Source organism: Eumetopias jubatus, unplaced genomic scaffold, assembly GCF_037043125.1.
Source record: "Eumetopias jubatus isolate StellerSeaLion01/CBP00866 unplaced genomic scaffold, mEumJub1_p1.0 scaffold_5, whole genome shotgun sequence".
Lineage (NCBI taxonomy): Eukaryota > Metazoa > Chordata > Mammalia > Carnivora > Otariidae > Eumetopias > Eumetopias jubatus.
Window position 1 is genome coordinate 88205982 of NW_028274811.1, and position 21186 is coordinate 88227167.

Genomic DNA, 21186 nt, shown 5'->3' on the forward strand with positions numbered 1-21186 from the left:
GTTTCCTGTGAGAGCCAGGTTTCGGGGAAAGCCAGGAGTAACAGCAGCAGTAGGTGAAAAGTTGAGGATTCATGCCGCACAGAATCTAGATTCCCCAAGAAAGGTTGGATAGGAAAGAACACAGTGGGAAAAAAGGGTCTCACACTTTACAGCCGAGAGTTGAGAATGATGTAGGTAGAGAATACTTGTATCTTGAACAGCGAGCAAGGCCAGTTCCAGAGATGTGCAAGATGACTGCTTTAACAGGTCTTGAGTTTGTGAGAGAGTTAATCACACTCAAATGTCTTCAGAATTTACTCATGAATTGGGTAGAAAACACTTCTTAGGAAATTACCATTTCTTGTGAGTTATCATTTCCCTCTGAAAGATGTTGGCACAGGTCTAGTCATAATAAAAGGGCCCAGGAAAGATTCTCAAGGCCGAAGTTCTACAGGTCGTGTGGGTATGGGAATGTTTTCTTGGTATCTCCTTATAATAAATAAATCTGGGGGCTGGGTGGCTCAGTTGTTGAGCATCTGCCTTCAGCTCAGGTCATGATCCTAGGGTCCTGGGATCGAGCCCCGCATTGGGCTCACTGCTTGGCGAAAAGCCCGCTTCTCCCACTCCCCCTGCTTGTGTTCCCTCTCTTGCTGTGTCTCTCTCTGTCAAATAAATACATAAAATCTTAAAAAAAAAATGTATCTGAATTTCTGTCTAGGTAGATTGGGAGAAGGGGAAGTGTCCCAAAATCAAGGAGCTGATTTCTTTCAGTACAGGAAGATACTTAGATTGAAGCTTAAAGATAATTTGATATCTACACTGAAGTGAATGCCAGAAACATGTTTTTTATTGTAAAAATAGGTTTTCCCTTGTTTTATAATTTAGCTCCTTGTTTCTCTTTTGTTTCAAACAGTGTATTAGTTATCTGTTGCTACCTAACAAATGTAGCAGCTTAAAACAGCAAACATTTGTTTCTGTAGGTCAGGAATCCTGGTACAGCCTAGTTGAGTGCCTCTGATTCAGGGTCTCTCATAAGACTACAGTCATGGCGTTGGCTGGGACCACAGTCATTTCAAGGCTTGACTAGGGAAAGATCTGCTTCTAAGCTCACCCAGAGGGCTATTGGCAGACCTCATGTCCTTACCGACTGTTGGCCAGAGAAATCAGTTCCTTGCCACCTGGGCCTGGCTATAGAGCAGTTCACAACATAGTGGCTGGCTTCCCTCAGAGAAAACAAGAGAGGGTACCCATGGTGGAAGCCACAGTCTTTGTAACCTTATCTTGGAAGTGACTTCTCATCTCCTCTGCAGCATTCTTTTCACCAGAATCCAGTCCCTAAATCTAGCCCACACTCAAAATGAGGGGATTACATTACATTAGGGCATGACTGCCAGGAGACAAGGATCACCGGGGTTGCCTTACAGCCTACCTACCACAAACGTTCAGATATCCTCAAAGATAATATGTTTGCGTCAGGATACAGAGTCATTCACCTTCTCCTGTAGACCAAGAAAGGACCCTTGCCTGAATTTACTTTAAAAGAAAACCCTGACTATTCTCTACCCTGAATCTTGGTTCCTCAAATCCATCCTCCTTATTACAACCAGAATAAGCTCTTTATGTCCAAATTTATTTGCAGTTTTGTCCCCACTCCAACTCCCACTGCCACACACTGTATTCTTTCTTACCTTTGCTTAATGCTTCTGCCTTTGCTTAATGTTGGGCTGCCCTGAGGCTAATGCACAAAGGAGATTACAAGGTCTGTTGGTTCCAAAATTTAAGGATATTGGGTACATTCAGAGATAGTGACTTTTTCCAACTAATTGAACCCTCCAGAGTAGAGATAAACAACTCACAATCCTCAAACCTGTTTTTCCCATAATGGGAAAAACACCCCTTTGCCACACCCCATTCTCCAATTAGCAAGAGCATCTATATGTGAAAGAACCAGCAAAGGTGTCCTCTGCCCACATATTCTTACAGATTTTACTACTAGCTCCTCTTTCATTCATAACAAATATTTTGTGGATACCTACTGTGAACTTAAAACTACCCTTGGTACTGAGAATATAACAGTGAACAGAATAAAGTTTCTGCCCTCAAAGAGTTTATATTCTAGCTTTTCCTTTTGAAAGATTAAGAATTGTAACAGAATACCTGCCAATATTGCTTTCTAATTGGATGTATTCTTATAATCATTATTCTTAATCATTAATGAATGGCTTTAGGTATAGCCAGTATTTTGATAGGTCCCACATATTTATCTGTAGTCCCTACTCCTGTCCAGAGTTGCATCTGTGTTTTCAGATGCCCGTTGTGCATTTTTACTGTATGTCAGTATATTGATTGGTGATCTCAGGTCCCACACTGAAACCCATCATCTCTTCCTGGGTTTCATGTATTCACACTGCCTGCACTATCCGCCCATTTATCCAAGCTCAGCGCCTCCAAGTTGTCCTTGGTTCCCAGCATCTCTTTACTCATATCTAGTCAGTTAGCAAACCAATTGATACTGTCCTCTAAATATAGGGTATCCCCAACTCCCTATTCCTACTTCCTTTCTTTGTGCCCTCATGATGGCTCAGCTATTGAAAGTACCCTCTTCCTGATTTCCCACTGTGATCTCTCCATTCTGTCTTTTTTTCCCTTTTGTTTAATTTTTTATTGTTATGTTAATCACCATACATTACATCATTAGTTCTTGATGTAGTGTTCCATGATTCATTGTGCATAACACCCAGTGCTCCACACAGAACGTGCCCTCTTTAATACCCATCACCAGGCTAACCCATCCCCCCACCCCCCTCCCCTCTAGAACCCTCAGTTTGTTTTTCAGAGTCCATCGTCTCTCAAGGTTCGTCTCCCCCTCCATTCTGTCTTTTATACTCTTTCAGGGTGTGATTCTGGGGGTGCCTGGCTGGCTCAGTCAAAAGAGCACACAACTCTTGATCGCAGTCAGGGTCATGAGTTCAAGCCCCGTGTTGGGAGTAGAGATTACAAAATGAAACTTAAAAAATAAATAAAGATATAATTCTGGTTGTGCCACCCTCCTGCCGAAAGTCTAGTGGCTCTACAACATCCACAGCTTGAAAGCAACATCTTTAAAATGACTCATGAGACACTTAATAATTTAACCCAACCTTCATCTCCCATCATACACCTTGTGTTCTGTCCACGTTAAACAAACACCCCATGCTCTCCATATTTATACCTTTATACAGACTGCTGCATTTGTCTCCTACCCCAGAATTCAAGGCCTACCTTAAACGTTACTTGTTTTATGCAACCTTTAAGAGTTCCTTATACCAAGTAGTTGTTTTTTCCTGTTTTCCTCCAATATTTTATTATTTTTTTCTCCTCAGTATTTTATACCTTTTTATACTATGGTGCTTATCATATCACATTGCAATTATTGATCTTTTCATGTCTTTCTCTAATTAAGTTTTAAGCAGTCCTTCTCTGTACTGTGAGTTCCTGGAGAACTGGACTATACCTAATTCCAAGTTAGTTTTGTGGCAATTTAGAGCATTTCATCAACTAATAAAGCTTTCTGTCAATAAATTTATCTTTAACTGAATGTGATTTCATGTCTTTTGATCTGTGAAAAAATACCGCTCTTAGAATTTCTCAGTGTTTGGTTATTTCCCACACTGTATTTAACTTTTCTTCAGTTTTTCTTTAAAATCTACTAAAGTTCACAGGTAAAAATACTCATTTTGAGCAGTTAAAATGTCCAGACTTTTCATGCTGTATTTAGCTATTTACCCTAAAGACAGTTCATTTGGTGCTCCTTAACATGAAGTTAACTCTACTTATTTATAATCTAAATTACACTATCCATAATTTGCTTAATTTCTAGGGTTCAACTACTCGAATGGATCATGAAACAGCCAGTGTTTTGAGTTCTAGTAGCACACACTCTGCTCCTCGAAGGTTGACAAGTCATCTGGGAACCAAGGTAACAGAAGATGATAAGCTCTGGTCACTAATACTAAGAGTACTTAGCTAAAACATTCTTCACTCATCTTTTAAATTCAACTAGAAGAGAATTCTGGTTCCATCACCACAGTCTCTTCTTAAGGAAACATCTTTATACAGAAGAGTACAAAGGAAAAATGAGGATTATAAAAAGTGCCAATTTAGCTAGTTCTTTATTCTTTCTCAGCCGTATCATCCACTTCTCTGCAAGTATCCTAAGCTCCAGCCAGACTGGCTTACTTACTTGCTGCTTCCCAAGCACTCCGTGGGACTTTGTGCCTCTGTGCGTTGCCTGAGGTAGTACCACCTCCCTTTCTACCCCACTACCGAATGGCTGTCAGAATCCGAGTCAGCCAGCAGCACTGTGCTTGGGCTTTACTTCTTTACAGAACGTTTTCTGATTCCCAGTGTCCTCTTACCTCCCCATGCAGTCTGTCTACCTCCTTTGAGTCACTGCAATTTGCATGAAACTCTCTTGGGGAATAGGGACTTTTTTTTTTAATCTTTTGTGGCATCTACCACAGAGCCTGCACATAATGAGTGTTTAATAAATTTACTTAAGTGGATGGAAAAATTACTGAAATAGAATGTTACCCAGTGCTGGTAAGTGAGTTTTCTTAGTCTCTCAGATATTAGCAAATATTTTAGGACTTCAGAATGGTGTGTTTAAAAAGAAAACAATTGTTTTATAGTTGTTTTAAAGCCAGAGTCTTTAGTATTATATTGACAAAGAGGAAATTCTAATATAACTAAACAGTATATTTTCAGTTAAATCTAAATAATTTCACAGCATACTCTACCTATTCTTTCTTTACTTTAACAATATAATGGCTCTTATGAAAAGCATTACTGAAATAACTAATGTGATTTAAGAAATGAATTTAGAATAATCAACGATATTGTTAATATGAGACTTCATCCTTTTAATAACTCACAATAGCTGCTAATTGGGACCTCTGATATGCCAATAACTGCGCTAGAAGTTGTGTGTACATTTTCTCTGATCTTCTCGAAAACACTGTGAAGTATTCTTGTCCCACTTTTTTAAAAGAGAAAACTGAAGCAAAAAAGGTTTAGGGAGCTGTTGCATATTTAAATTGGACTTCAACCCCAGGTCTGTCCAACATCAACGTGTAGTTCTTACTATAAAGAAAATCTAATATTCACCAGTACCATTGCATGAGAACTAGCAGCTAGAATACCATTGCCTTTTGAAGTGACTTATGAATGATAATATTAAGACCTTGCTACATTTTTGAATGCCAGCTACTCTCCTATACATGTATTATTTCATTTAATCTTCACAGAGAAAACCTTGTTAGGTAAATTTCTCCATTTTGTAACTGAGAAAACTGGGGCTCAGAGAAATCAAATAACGTGGTAGTGTCACACAGTTCATTCATAAGTGGTGGAACCAGAATTTGAAAGCCCCGTTTATCCACAGTTCTATACTACCTTCCTAAAACATTAATATCTAAGAGTAATGTGTATTTATTTAGAGTTTGTCAGCCTCAGCATTCTTGACTGGATAATTCTTTATTGCAGGATGTTTAGCAGTATCCCTGGTCTTTACCTAGTAGATGCCCATAGCACTTCCTCTCACAGTTGTGACCACCAAAAATGTCTCCAAAACATTGCCCAGAGTGTCCTAGGAGGGCCAAAATCACCCCTGATTGAGAAGCACTGATTTATAGAGATGATACATTCTTTACATAATAGCCTCTACTTTTATGTAATGGCTCTGGCTTTGAAATGAGGCTAGGCACAATGCAGGAGAACTGGGTACTCTTTCCAGTTTCTATTCTACTTCTGAATAAACCCTTAGAATTTATTTCAGAGAGTAATTGGTGCTTACTGGATGCTTTAAAAAAAGAAAATTAAGAATCCTAGCGTTGTACTCCCTATGTGATCATGGCATTCTTCTTTTTATGACAAAATATTTTTATATGTTTAAGGGAGAAATCATACTTTTAACATTATAATCTGGCAAGGGTTAGTGATTGTCGAGAACTAGTACTTAGTAAATAATAATTGTTGAAATTGTTTTCTATTTACTGATTATAGTTGTAAATTAAAAGAAGTAAAAGTTTTAAGTTATGTAAAATATTTAAATAAACCATGTTCCTCATTTTGTGTGTGTGTGTATGTGTGTGTGTGTGTGTGAGATATCAATTGTCATTCACTATAACCAGCTGATCCAAACAGCACTTTATGTGAGAACCTACTTTCTCTTTCAACACTGTATGCCACCTACTTCTATTTACTCCTATAAACAAATTGGTGATGGATTTTGAAATAATACTCATTATTTCATCCTAGAAAGGGGTTTTGAGTTTTTTCTTTTTAATGAGTTACAATAAATATCCCATTCATCACTTCATTGGTGTTAGCGTTTGGATATTAAAGTCATAATTTTGTTTCTAAACTCATTTGGCCCACAGGTGGAAATGGTGTATTCATTGTTGTCAATGCTTGGTACTCATGATAAGGATGATATGTCGCGAACTTTGCTAGCTATGTCTAGCTCCCAAGACAGCTGTATATCCATGCGACAGTCTGGATGTCTTCCTCTCCTCATCCAGCTTTTACATGGCAATGACAAAGACTCTGTGTTGTTGGGAAATTCCCGGGGCAGTAAAGAGGCTCGGGCCAGGGCCAGTGCAGCACTTCACAACATCATTCACTCACAGCCTGATGACAAGAGAGGCAGGCGTGAAATCCGAGTCCTTCATCTTTTGGAACAGATACGAGCTTACTGTGAAACCTGTTGGGAGTGGCAGGAAGCCCATGAACAAGGCATGGACCAGGATAAAAATCCAAGTATGTTCCCTATAGTGCATGTTACAAAAAGCAAATGTAAACGTTTTTTAAGTGAAAACTTTTTTAGGTAGTATGTTGTCTTTATGAGTTGGAATGGGAAATTTATAGTAGCCATCTACACTGCTCACATAGTTTAAAACTTAGGTCTGTATTTTTCTAGAAAAAAAAATAGTAAAGGAAGATGTTACATGCAGTACTATGCAAAACCAAAAAAGAACAAGAGATTAAGAGAGATTTATAGTCATAGCATAATAATCTAGAAAGAACTTGAGCAATTATGTTTCCATCCCTTCCATTTTATAGATTAAGCTCAAGAATGTGACTTTAGTTCCTTCAGCTGTTAGTGACCAAGCCATAATCTTTACATTTGCACAACACTCTACTCAGTGGGTACAGAGCTATGTTAAATCTGTTATGTTATTTGAGCTTCACAACAAACTACTGGAGTAGGAAGGGAAGGTATTATCATCTCCATTTTACAGGTGAAGAAACTGAGGCTCAGAGACACTAAAAGACTTGCCTGTAGCCTCATAGCTAGTAAGTGGTAGAGCCAGGAACAGAGGCCAGATCTTCTGACTGTCAACCAGTGCTCTTCCCACTGCACCCTCCTGCTTCAGGCGATAGGTCCCAGTTGCTGGGGGTGATCAGCCACCCAGCTCTTTGCGGAGAAACCCTGGGCTACCAACTCCTCTCCATCAGGAGCAGGGAAGTTAGGAATTGGGACCCTTGGGGGCATAACTTACTTCATTCCTGTAGCAAGAACCAAAAGCAGCAAGTATATAAGGTAAGACCTTCCTTTTACCTGATAAGAACACACACACAAACACATACACACACACAGGACAGGGGACAGTTGTATCATCAACCTGTTGATTCAGGGAGCAGGAGAAGGGGTGATGGTGAGAACACCTTCTATGAAGCTTTAGCAGATTTTTTTAGCTTAGGGATAAAGGTGAATTTATTTAAAATTTACAAATTTTCAAGAATAAGAAAATAGCAGAAATAGTCCTTTATATCTTTTTGTCCTAGGGATAAGGAAAACTAATAAGATACTTTACTGAGAGAACATTGTCTTTCTGGATTTTTTTCTGTGGGTATCCACAATTATGTAATAACTTGTATTTTGTGATCTTAATAACTGTTCTCAAAATGCTTAAAGTAAATTAATATTACTTCTGAAAAATAGACTTACTTTTAAATTTTTATTTCAAATAATGAGCTTTGAAACTGTGTGCATGGTATTAAATGTGGAGGTACATTTTCTTGGACACCTCTTCTTTATAGATTCTTGTTTACTGTCTATATAGTAAGCTTTCTCCACAGGTTTGTGCTAGATTTCTTTACTATATTTGTACACAAATAAGTGCTTTTAACCCACACTCGTGACAATAGTTTAAATAAAAATTATAACAAAAACAGCTTTATACCAAAGTGTCTTTATTCTTTTACATATTCAACATAATTTTAAATTATTATTTGAGTTACAGTATAAACCTGCAAGGGATTTATCATAACAGAGTTAGTTAAAGGAAGATAAGGAGTAAACATTTTTCTGGAACCAAGAAAAGCCCTTTACTCATATTATCTTTTCCATGTTGGTAGTATTTATCTATCTATTCAGCAAATATTTGTTGATCTGCTAAACTATTATGCATTAGGGATATATTAGTGAGCCCTGCTTTTTTTTTTAAATATAATAAACGTTGCTTTTGAAAAAAACAAAGCATTATGGTTTATGTCAATTTTATTTTTTAGTGCCAGCCCCTGTTGAACATCAGATCTGTCCTGCTGTGTGTGTTCTAATGAAACTTTCATTTGATGAAGAGCACAGACATGCAATGAATGAACTTGGTAAGACAGAAATGTTTCTTAATGCCATAGAAGGGTACTGAAGATTTTTCATCATCGTTGAATTGGGTATAAGGCCACTAATTTCTGTTACCACCTTCTTCCTTCTTGTAGCAAATGATTATGCCCTGGTTTCCAGAGGAGAAAAGGTTCTTAATGCTAGAATCTGCTACCCTGTATAAGCTAACTTGGCTTTTCAAAATCTTAGCCAACAATTAGAAAAATTACTAAGTGGGCCACTCCTTGCCCCTGTTGCCACAGTAGACCCTATGTGATAGTTGTTGGGGAGGGTAATGTAAATTATTTTGAAATGCGGAGCTACGTGATTGTTCTTGAATTCAGTCACTTCTGATGGACACCAGAAGAAATTATTATTAAGATTCTCATTTCTCTTCATGGTTATCAGTACTTACTGGATTTTCATGATAAGTCGCATGGTATCTTTGAAACTGGTTAATGAAGAAAAGCATTATGCTCTAATTTAAGTTAGAAATATTCCACTAATTTTGGAAGGATTACTCTTTTATGTATGTGTTATCACACACTCTAAACCTTTTATAACCTGCATTTTTGTGCACCCCATTTGTCATGTAACGGTTTTTCTTTGATTTCTAGGTTCATTTTGCACATGTGGTATTTATAAATTGCACCATGCTGAGCCATCCCATGTGAACTGGATCTGTCTAGTTGTGCCACAAGCAAGAACCATACACTGAGTTCCCATCTTAGTGCAGCTGTGCCCTTGCTTTTTGTGCTGTTTATTTTACATTACATCCCAGCCCCACTCTGTATTCCTACCACCCTCATCCTGGTCATTCATCATTTATCTTAAAAGTCACAAAATCATGAGACTCTTAGACGCAGAAAACCTGCACAGCCAAAAATGAGTGTTGTCCCCTTCAGAGTCATCACTATGGGGGACGGTGTACTTTGTGATCTCAGGCCTGCCCTCCAGCCATGCTTTTCTTCCCACAGGCCCTCACAGTTGGCCCATCTGATTCTCTTTCCTTCCCCCGTCCCCCAGCCTCCTGTGGAACTGAGTGTGGTCTTACGGGTTCTCCCCTCCTCAGCAGTCTCAGCATTTGTGAAAATTTTATGTTTGGTTATTTTTTTAATGCTAGTAATAATGGGAAGCAGATAAAAATCTTGAATAAACAAGAAAACTAATCCAGTTTTAAACTACAGCAAAGGTTTTTCTGTAAATGTCCCTGTGTTCCTCCAATGAACTGTAGACTAGGACTGACACATGAATCATCTGAATTTCAAAGTAAAACCTAGACTCAGTATTTGTTCCTCTTCCTTCTTCAGGTAGGAAGGCTACCCGGGGCATTTCATCACAGGAGCTAGGGCAGGGGCTTTCAGGTGAGGAGCAGGATGGGGCCTCTGGGGGTGTGACTGTTGGGGACAGAGCCACAGGGGATTACTTTCTTCTCATTCCTAGCCTCTAAAGTTGCACAAAGCAAAAGGTATATCAAGGTTTGTGGATTGTGGGGAGATGGAGTAAGGAAGCACAAGGTAGGTATCTGACAGTGAGGGATAAGGAGGAATGAAGTCCCAAATAGATGAAGGGAAATTCCTGAGCCCAGTCAGCTGGGACTGTCATTTGTACGTACAAGAAGATTCTACAACTTATCAAAGTCATTTAGGTTTGCACCTGTTAGAGTTGGAGGTTTTAGACTATGCTGTCAGTGATGTATACATTGATTAAGTCCCAGCTCTGTCCCAGAAACTGTGCTAGTAAAAATGGTGAAGATATGGTTCTGACTTTAAAGGAACTCAACGATTTATTTGTATTAGTACTTCCAAACTAGATCATAACAATCACAGAGATACTTGTCAAACCATATACATTCTCTGGCCCGGTAGCAAGCAAGCTTAGTAAAGCAGAATCTCCAGAGGGGTACCTAGAAATCATTTAATTAGTTAAGGCCCAGGTGATTCTTCTGATCAGTAAATTTTATGAAATACCAATATATAGAATATTTATGTTGGGCCCCTAATGTTTATTTTAGAATGAGGCATTTCATGCTAATGGTGACTATCTAACCCAAGTAAAAGGAAAATAATACACTTTTTAAAACTAAGTGTCATCTTTCTGTTATCTTTTTTATATACATAAGTCTAAGGGTTCTGTTGCATGGTTTCTATTGAAACCATTGGTCCTCTACTAGCTTTAAGGTTATGAGATCGCACATTGGATAATATCTGGTCCATGTGGACCACTTTTTTTAAACATAGACCCCGAGCAAAATGTGAAAGAATATGCTTATCATCTTTGCATTACCTTGAAATAGCCTAAGTTTTCTAAGGGCAATCTCAGTCATGAATTCACATCATACTTTTGTGAATCCATTTGTAATTTTGACATATGAATTTTACTCATTGCCTTAAAATTTACAGAAAGTTTTCATTTGCCTGAAATCATAAAAGACTCTCTTTTATCTGATATCCTAAATTTTATTGAATGTTCTTTTTTCTTCATGGTTTTGTTGATACTGACCATATCCTTCTTTAATCTTTGTTTTCAGAATCAAGTCCTAAGTGTTTTAGTTTTTCCATTCAAAAAAAACTTTCTTCATTTAGTGCCTTCTTGAGACCTTCTTTATTAGATTATTTCACCTTTCTTAAGAAAGTATCACAGACATTGCCACACCACGCAGGACTTTATATAGGCACAAAGCATAGTGTGTTTGTTTTGGTATCAATAGCCTGCTTTATAATGATCAACATCTTGGTGATCTCACCAGTATACAGGGCCATGGTCTTCAGATCATCAGTCACTCCCAGGTCAATTTCCTGAGTCAAAACCCTCAGTTCTTTTACTGGCTCCTCCTCTTTTACTCAAGTATTAAATGGTGGGAATTCCTCAAAGCTGAAGGTTTTCTTCATCTCTAAACAATATCCTCCAATCCATAGCTTCAGCTACAGTGTTTTTCAGATTTACATGTTAATCCACATTCTCTCTCCTGAGTTTTAGACACACTATCAAATTCTTCATCTGACATCTTCACTTCGATGGTTTTTCAGACATTTTTAACTCAACCGCCCCAACTGAACTTGTTATCTCCTTCAACTCCAAATCTCTGTCTCTTCCAGGGTTCTTTTTCCCAGAAAATGACATGGCAGTCCATCCAGTTCCCAGGCCCGAATCTCGGAAGACGTCCCATGACTCTATCCTCCTCATCCCCTGCGTCTAGTAACTGAGTACTCTAATTCTGCGTCTTAAATCTGTCTCAAATCGCTGCTCTTTCCATCCCCAGTTCAGGCCACTATCTTCTCTCCTACTCTGCAGATCTTTGTCTTGGCTCCCCACTTCCAATTAACCATTCTGCATCCTGCAATCACAGAAATCTATTTAGAACGTACATTTAATTAATTCCTTCCCCTGTCAGAGATCCTTGTTGTGACATATAAAGTCTTGCACGATACGGCCTCTACCCATTTTGTAGCCTCATCTCGAGATCTTCTCCTTATTGCTGTGTATTTCTTGCACATACGGTTTCTCATCTGCCTAAAATGCTTTTCTGTTATTCCTGCCCCACCTGTTTTAGATAACTCATTCATCCTTTAAGTCTTTCTTAACCTAAACATTATTTCCTCGGCCTTTTTCTTGATACTCTTAATGTAGGGTAAGTCCACCTGTTACCTTTCCCTGTGCTTCTACACAGTCTGTTTTGCCTAAATTAGTTGTTCAGGGTCTGCTTTTGCTCTAATGTATAAGCTCTCCATAAAGATAGTGACTGTATTGTGTTCACTCACTGGCTATGTATTTTTCCATTATCATGGGTGGATGGAAGAAAATCTTTCTAAATATGGTTTGGGTTTTCCTTAACCAAAGTAATTTTCACTTACCTACAGTCAAACTCATTTGTCATTGTTGCTAGTCATAAAGATTTTCACCAGTCTTCCTACAGTTAATTCTCCTGGCTTGGAATTCTTGACCCAAGTTAGAACTTTGTTTTACAAACTTGTGGATTCCTCTACATACTGACCCTTCTAGATCATTTATGAAAATACTAAACGTACAGGTCTTCTTCCAAATTAATAACCTGACTGTTTAGACTTAGAATTTCCAAGAATCGCCTGTTTATGTTCATCCTCCTTTTTTCTAAGCCACGTCTCTGTGACAAAACAATATCCCCAGTTCCATAATGATTAATATTGATGATGAATATTTTGAATAGCTTCCATGATACATTTTTATTTTTATTTACTCGCTCACCATTTTGCTTTACCTTTGTTTTGGGGTTTTGTTTTGTTTTGTTTTTGGTTCTGTTTTGTTACTACCCTTTCCTTTCTATCTTTCCCTTTCCTTTTCCTTTGTTTTTCTCCTTGCCTTCCTAGTGTTGACCACTGTGGGCATTGTCAGGCATACCCAGTGATGGGAATCAAGGGGAAAGAAAATACTAAATCCTAGCATAGTTGGTATTTGACACTTGTGCGTATCAAAGTAAGAAATTTTTTTAAATATATAAATAATAAATAATAAGTGGTTTTATAGAACTTAGTAATAAGTTGAACAGATAATTCTTTTTCATTAAAAAAATAAGCTTTGCTTCATGCACAGTTTCATTTAAAAGTCTCAGGATTCCTAAGGATAATTATTTGGCAAATAAAAAACATTAAAGTAATTAGGCCACAGTGTATAACATTGAAGAATGTTTGTAAAGTTGTAATAATAAAAATAAGTTACCCTTTTCTGCGTCATGCAGGAACACCTAGTGTTAGAACATAGCCTTTTTCATCAATGACAAGATACAATATATATGCAGTAAATAGAGTATAATGCACACTTCACTCAGTAAGGCAAGTGTCTGGAGGGTGGAGAGAACTGGCAGAAAATGGAGTCATAATCAGTTGTATTTTGAGCATTACACAGAAGTTCTTTATAACAGTTTTTGTAGCTTGTAATTCTAAATATGTATTTAAACCATATATTCTCTTTCTTTGAGATGTTTTCCTAATAATTAATTTTTAAACTTGGTGCCACTTGTTTTATTTTAGATTACTGTCTTTTTCCTCTTGCCCTTTTTAAATTAGGGGGACTACAGGCCATTGCAGAATTATTGCAAGTGGACTGTGAAATGTATGGGCTAACTAATGACCACTACAGTATTACATTAAGACGATATGCTGGAATGGCTTTGACAAACTTGACTTTTGGAGATGTAGCCAACAAGGTATGTTTTATAAGATCCATTTCTTAAGATATCTCTGGTATGAGTTAGTTTCATACAAACCAGTTTTCACTAATTTTCTTTTTTCACTCTCCTCATTAAACACTGATTAAAAAAAAAACAAAAAACTGAACTTCACACACCACTGCATAGTTTTACTCAGTAGGTTGTCTTATGCCTAAAGAAAGGCAAAAGATGGAACACAGTGGGTTTATGTAATTGCATTTAAAATACTATTCCCAGGAATGAGAACAAGTGTCTAAAAATTCTCATGACAGATGTAAGTGTTATACATATATTGCTTCCGTCCAAAGAAGAGACTTTACTTTAAAACCCTTTGCTTATCATTTCTTATCATTTACTCATTTTTCCAGTTTGTTAGGAAAGGAACAGATCGCAAAAGACTTCCTTTCTATAATCTGGTTCCGGGGATTTTATGGGTAAAATATTAGGATGATTAAAATGAGACAATTAAAACTAGATTTGCAGTTCATTAGTCAAAAATAAAGCACAGCTTCAGGTTGTCTTGTTATTGACCCTCTGTTCCATTTCTCATTTTACAGGCTACACTCTGCTCTATGAAAGGCTGCATGAGAGCACTTGTGGCCCAACTAAAATCTGAAAGTGAGGACTTACAGCAGGTACCAGTTAGAATTTCAAATGTTTTTCTTGGATATTAGTGAGTTAATATCCTGATTTAGATTAACTTAAACTGTGGCTCAGTATTTAGTGTCTCATGTTTCAATTATGGTTACATTAACACCAGAATAAAGGAAAATAATTATATTGTAGAAATTCCTTTTGGTACTGTATTAGCATTTAGGAGGAATTTCTTTATTAGTAGATGTCTACTCTTACCACTAGCATTAAAAACAAAACAACTATAAATTATTTTATATTCAAATCATTCTAAAATTAATTGCATTTGCAGGTTATTGCAAGTGTTTTGAGGAATTTGTCTTGGCGAGCAGATGTAAATAGTAAAAAGACATTGCGTGAAGTTGGAAGTGTGAAAGCATTGATGGAATGTGCTCTGGAAGTTAAAAAGGTACCTTTGAAAACATTTAACATTCTAATTTGGATTTCATTTTTGGTTGGTTTTTGCTACCCTTTCCCACCCTTGAGATTCCCTAATTTCTGTCCTGCTTATCTCACCAGTTCTTAGTCTTAGACGACTCCAAACTCGTCAAGTGTTAAGATGGAAAAGATTGTACCAAGCAGCCTAGGTTAAGTCGGGGTTTTTCGGACTGGACACTATTGGCATCTTGGACCAGATAATTGTTTGTTTTAAGGGACTGACCTGTGTTTTGTAGGATGTTTAGCATCTTCGGCCTTTGCCCGCCAGATGCTAATACGCTTCCCCTCAGTCATGACCGTCAAAAATGTCTGCAGCATTACAAAGGTGCCCCGGAGGGGCAGAGGGAGAAAATCACCCCCCGTGGAGAATCACTGTGTACATGGGGTCATTGTTACCTCTTTGCTCTCCAGAGTCCTTAGTTTTGGTAGTCACCATACCAAGAGGTGATCAGACCCAAAGGTAAGGAATTCCTCAAATAATAATTTGTTTACAAAAAGAAATATCACCAGGTGGCATATCTACTTCAGAAACTAAGCTAATTTAAAAAGGAAAAATTAAACTTGAAATTTGGGAAGGACTAAGCAGGTCTTCCTAGCTAATCTGGGCTTCTTTTACCCAACCAGTCCCACTAGACCTACAGTCTACATTTTTCTCTTCAAAATTTCCTTTTTAGGGAAGGCAAAGAATTTTCAGTTTTTATTTGTTTATGTATTTTTGTGAAATTATTTTATACCTGGAAACCCCAAGAAAATCAACTGAAAAATCATTAGAAATAAGAAAAGTATTCAACTAAAAAAATGGTTATAATGATAATATTCAAATATACTTAGGATCTGCACAAAAATACCTTTGAAACATTCTTGAATCAGCAGAACACTTGTATTTCTTGCAGGAAAGAAGATACACAAAAGGCCCTTAAGCACTTGAAAAGATACTCAGCATCATTAGTCATGAGGGAAATACAAATTAAAACTGCAGTGGGGGGGGGGAAAACTATAGTGAGATACCATTACATATATTATATTGGTTAAAATGTAAAAGATTAACCAAGTGTTGTCAAGGATGTTAAGCAGCTGGAATTCTCATGCACTGCTGGTGGGAATGTAAGATGGTATATCACCTTGAAGAACCTTTGGCGGTGTTTTAAAGTTAAATATATACCAACCACACAATCCAGCCATTCCAGTCCTAAGTATTTACCTAAGAGAAACCAAAACTTTTATTTGCACAAAGTCTTAAACACAGATGTTCACAGCAATACTGTTTGATAGCCAAAAACTAGAAGTAATTCTAAAGTCTATCAACAGGTGAATGGGTAAACAAATTATGGGATGTCCACAATGTAACACCATTTGGCTATTTAAAAAAATGAACTATTGATACATGCAGTAATCTATAATGACAGAAAACAGATCAGTAGTTGCCTGGGGCTGAGAGTAGATTACAAGAGGGTACTAGGAAATTTGGGGGGATGATACAAATGCTTGTTATCTTGAATGTAGTGATGGTTTCATGGGTATGTTCATACATCAAAAGTGATCATATTGCACATGTGAAATATGTGCATGTATTGTTCTCCAAGTATACCTCAATAAAATTATACCAAAAAATTAGTGTCCACGCTTTAAGACTCCTAGTTAAGTGTGTATATTTTCAGAAAGATTTAACGTGTTTGTATGTATTATGGGAATTTGTACATGTTGCTAAGAGTTCATGATTTTATCTTTCAAGGACCTCAAAGATCTTTATACAAATAGTTGCTACAAACTGAGAAAGCTAAAAGATTCCTCCTACTGAGAAATGCAGAACACCATAATAAATGGAAAGACATACCCTGTTCTTATAAAGGAAGAGTAGTATTTTAAAAGATCATCATCCATAAATTCATCTAAATTTTTTTCCTTTTTTTTTCTTTATTTTTTTAAAAGATTTTTTTTTATTTATTTGACAGAGAGAGACACAGCGAGAGAGGGAACACAAGCAGGGGGAGTGGGAGAGGGAGAAGCAGGCTTACCGCGGAGCAGGGAGCCTGATGCAGGTCTCCATCCAGGATCCTGGGATTGTGACCTGAGCCGAAGGCAGACGCTTAACGACTGAGCCCCTATAAATTTTTTTTCATCTATAAATTTTTAATGTAAGCCCAATCTTGGAAAAACTGGCTCAGCAGAAATTTATAATGTCTCCAATTCTGGTTTGGGCCTGCTTCTGGTTAACAGTGGTAGAATTTACTTTTTTCCTCCTTTTCTGCATTCAATGCAATAGTCATTCTGAACATTCTCTTTTTAATTCATCATCTCTTCCTTTTCAGCTTTACTACTAATGACCAGGAGAGTCAGAACTACCTTCCATATCCCCATGCATTGCCTCATTTTAACTTCATTAAGCAGGCTCCTACTTTTCTACACAGAACCTTTCCTTCCCTGCACTCTGTGCCCCAAGCATTGCTGTTTACTCAAAGCTGTTAGTCCCTGGGTGTGTGGGTGGCTCAGTTGGTTAAGTGTCTGTCTGTCTTTGGCTCAGGTCATGATCCCAGGGTCCTGGGACAGAGTCCTGCATCAGGCTCCCTGCTCAGCGGGGAGTCTGCTTCTCCCTCAGCCCCTCCCCCCTGCTGGTGATTTCTCTCTCTCTCTTTCATTCTCTCGCTCTCAAATAAATAAAATCTTAGAAAAAAAATACATTAGTCCCTTACTCCTATCTTCTGTATCTTCTCTACTGAGTACAGAGATGGCTTTTTTGTTTCAACTCTCTCTGTAAGAAGCCCAATGTTTTGAAAATTAAGAAAACAAACAAACCAACAACCTTTCTGTTGCTTCTTGTAACTCCTGCATTGTTTCTCTTCTTCCTGTAGCAACCAAAACACTGAACAAGTCACCAGCTCCATTTATTCACTGTGGCCATACCTTCTTCAGTTCCTTCTAATTTTGCTCCCTAACAAAATCTAGGTTTATAGTTTAACTGGGGTTTCTTTTCTACACCTGTATTTGATACTTTTGAATCACATACCTTATTGAAATTCCTTCCTTTGTTTTTACCACCTATACTTAAAACTTCTAATCATTTCTCCTCTAATTCTAACTATAAAGCTTCTTTGAAACAAAACCCTTTCCTCTACACATAGTCTCGTAGAGAGTAACTTGCATTTTCCTACCTTTACCTCTCCCCTCTGACCTCTGGGCCATTTGTAGTTGAGCTCACTTATACCTCTAAACTGTTGCTGTTTTCTCTGTTCCCAGGATATTTTGAATGTCCCATCTTTACCTCAATCACAGTGTAATTAAAATTGAGCTCTTAACCTTCTCACATCTTGATTGGTGAAAGCACTTCTTCCCTGCCTCCTGATAAATAGTATTTACTCCTAGATTCTCTTAATTTCCTGATGAAGAGAATAAGGTGGCTAGCTATTTATTGGGTCAGGCCCAAAGTGTTTGCCCTGACATTCAAGGCCACCTTTTACCATCTCACCTGACCTAACACTGCTCCCCAGCATGGACCTGGATCTCCTCTGTGTCTTCTTTCTATTCTTCAGTCCTCCCTTGCTGATTCCCACTTCCATGCCAGGAGCACCTGTCTTCTCTCTGAAGGTACAGGTCTTATCTTCTACAGAGCTGCTCTCCTCCATGAAATATATTATTTATTTTATTAAATTCAGGTAGCAGTAATCTTTCCTTTGTTCATGGATGGTTTTGCTTCCCCCCCCCCCAAGTAAACTGTTAGCAGGTATCAGCTTGCCACATTGGTATCCTCTGGAGTGCCTCTAATTGTGATAGGCACAGAGTAGATTTTTAATGAATGTTTGTTCCTTAGTTGATTTATAGTAACAAGAAAAGCTGATATCAGGATTATGGCGAGTTTTAACCAAATATCCTTAATTATATACTCAGTATTTTGTTTTTGTAGCAATTACAATTTGACAGTTTGCTATGATGTTATATACCAAGGAAGTTCTAGTTTCTGGAATTACTTTGTTCCTTTGGGAGTTTTAAGAAATTGGAGTTTTTCAGTATGCTTACTTTTTAATAAGTTATATTGTTACTTTTGAATCAACCACATATAAGTATATATGTGTGCTTTTTATACAAACAGAATATTGTACATACTGCTCTGCAACTTGATCTTTTTATTTAATAATATGTCTTAGACATCTTTCCATATCAGCTTGTAGAGGGTTGGGGTTTTTTTTCCTGGTTTCTATTATCATGCAAATTTTCTTTTCAGAATGCACATCACTTCTGTTTCATATTCTAATATGAGCTCTTATAAGATACGTGTGTCATCTAAACACTTAGAATAAAGTTGAAAAAAGTCATTAGTATTGTGTTCTGCTTGTTCTATGGGGATATCATTTACTTAAGTTCCATTTGGTATTTTATCAGTTTTTCTAAATGGAGAGTGCCTGACTTTGCCCATGAGAGGTGAGCAGCAGGGGAGATAAGTAATAACAATAACAACTTATTCAATAGAAGTAAACATAGAATTTGTAAGAGGCATATTCCAACTCTCATTAGATGACACATGTTCTATTTCTTAATAGGAATCAACCCTCAAAAGCGTATTGAGTGCCTTATGGAACTTGTCAGCACATTGCACTGAGAATAAAGCTGATATATGTGCTGTAGATGGTGCGCTTGCATTTCTGGTTGGCACTCTCACTTACCGAAGCCAGACAAATACTTTAGCCATTATTGAAAGTGGAGGTGGGATATTACGGAACGTGTCCAGCTTGATAGCTACAAATGAGGACCACAGGTAAATACAGCATTTTATATTACTTTTAAATGAATTAGTGTAGAATTCATACCCTCAAAAAGACCCAGTTCTAAGCAGTGTTTTGTGTAATTGTGCAAGTGCTAAGCCAAATTATATTACAGTGAAAAGGTAACTATTAATTCCTAACATGTTAGTATATTTATTCTAATAAAAGTTTATAGTATAAAGATGTGTAGAAGTAAACAAATGATAAGTAAGAGGTATAACCCATATGAAGGGAAAAAAAATTAAAGTCATGAATACTACAGAGAACAAAATCCCAATTGTATGTTAGTATGGCATAAGGGAATATAAGGTTTATAAAAAAACTATGGGTATGATCCAGAGAATCCAACAGATCTTTTTTTTTTAAAGATTTATTTATTTATTTGAGAGGAGAGCCAGGGGAAGGGCAAGAGAAGAGGGAGAGAATCTCAAGCAGACTCCCTGCCAAGTGAGGAGCCCAGCGCAGGGCTTAATCCCAGGACCCTGAGATCATGACCTGAGTCAAAATCAAGAGTCGGACATTTAACTGAACCGAGACACCCAGACACCCCCAATGGTTCACATTTTTCTAATGGTGTCTTAATATCAATCATGTTAATATTATTTAGCCAACAGCCATTCATCTAGGGCTATGAAACCTAAGAAGGCATCTCGGATACAAGGCACACATTTTCATAACTTGGGCTTGTGTTTTATCAACAAAAATATGGATATCTTGGGGCGCCTGGGTGGCTCATTTGGTTAAGCGTCTAACTTGATTTCGGCTCAGTTCATCATCTTGGGGTCATGAGGGCAGGCACCTCGTTGGGCTCCATGATGGGTGTGGAGCCTGCTTGGGATCCTTTCTCTCCATCCTCTCCCCCCTCTCAAAAAATATATACATATGGGTATTTTCACAGCATATTTATTTATTTTTTATCCAGTATTGCTTCTCATTTTCAGAAAGACCATGAGGTACTTTTAGTAACAGAACTTGTAAAGAATGTGAACATCTTCTCTTTAAGTATTTGATGCACAGACAAGCCTTATAGCCCTCTCTGCTATGCAAAGAAGATCTCTTAAATTCAGTAAGCCCTCAGGCGTCTGCCGGGCTGCTGAGAGAAGATTGTTGTGTTAAAGCTCCTTGTACACCCTTGCCAATCAGTTTTAAAGCCCTCTAAAACTGCACATGGTATCATTAAACTTAAGTTTACTGTGCGTTAAACAAGCTATAGCTCTTTCAAGTCCCGAAGTTCATTATGCTAACTCTCTCAACCCTTGTTTTTATAGTTACCTTTATATTTTCAAAACGTTTCATTTGAGGTAACAACTACACACACAGTTTGACAGAGCACACTTCTAAGGGGGATGGCATTATCACAAAATCAATCAGGAGCGTAGAGGTTATTCTAAGTCAGTTTGCCAGTCTAGGAGCTTACAGTGTGCTCCCTGACTACATAAAGATCGATCGATCGATTTTTCTACCTCTTCCAAGATGTCTTATAGTCAACATTGTGGAACTCATCCATAGATTAAGTTACCACAAAGTCCCTGTTCAGCATAAGATCTTATGAT

The 21186-nt window shown here is 37.5% G+C and overlaps 1 protein-coding gene across 6 annotated transcripts in view; it reads left to right on the forward strand.

Annotated features, from left to right (window-relative positions):
• The window catches only part of APC (APC regulator of Wnt signaling pathway), a 129193-nt gene that overhangs the window by 99827 nt on the left and 8180 nt on the right, over window positions 1–21186 (forward strand). For 4 of the 6 annotated variants that reach the window (XM_088023427.1, XM_028102697.2, XM_028102699.2 and 1 more), the window contains 8 exons: window positions 3839–3937; window positions 6399–6777; window positions 8533–8628; window positions 9934–9987; window positions 13666–13805; window positions 14366–14443; window positions 14734–14850; window positions 19412–19626. In XM_088023427.1, the coding sequence (XP_087879553.1) occupies window positions 3839–3937; window positions 6399–6777; window positions 8533–8628; window positions 9934–9987; window positions 13666–13805; window positions 14366–14443; window positions 14734–14850; window positions 19412–19626 (1178 nt within the window). The remainder of the gene's footprint in view (window positions 1–3838; window positions 3938–6398; window positions 6778–8532; window positions 8629–9933; window positions 9988–13665; window positions 13806–14365; window positions 14444–14733; window positions 14851–19411; window positions 19627–21186) is intronic. The other 2 variants (XM_088023428.1, XM_028102698.2) reach the window with 1 other exon arrangement.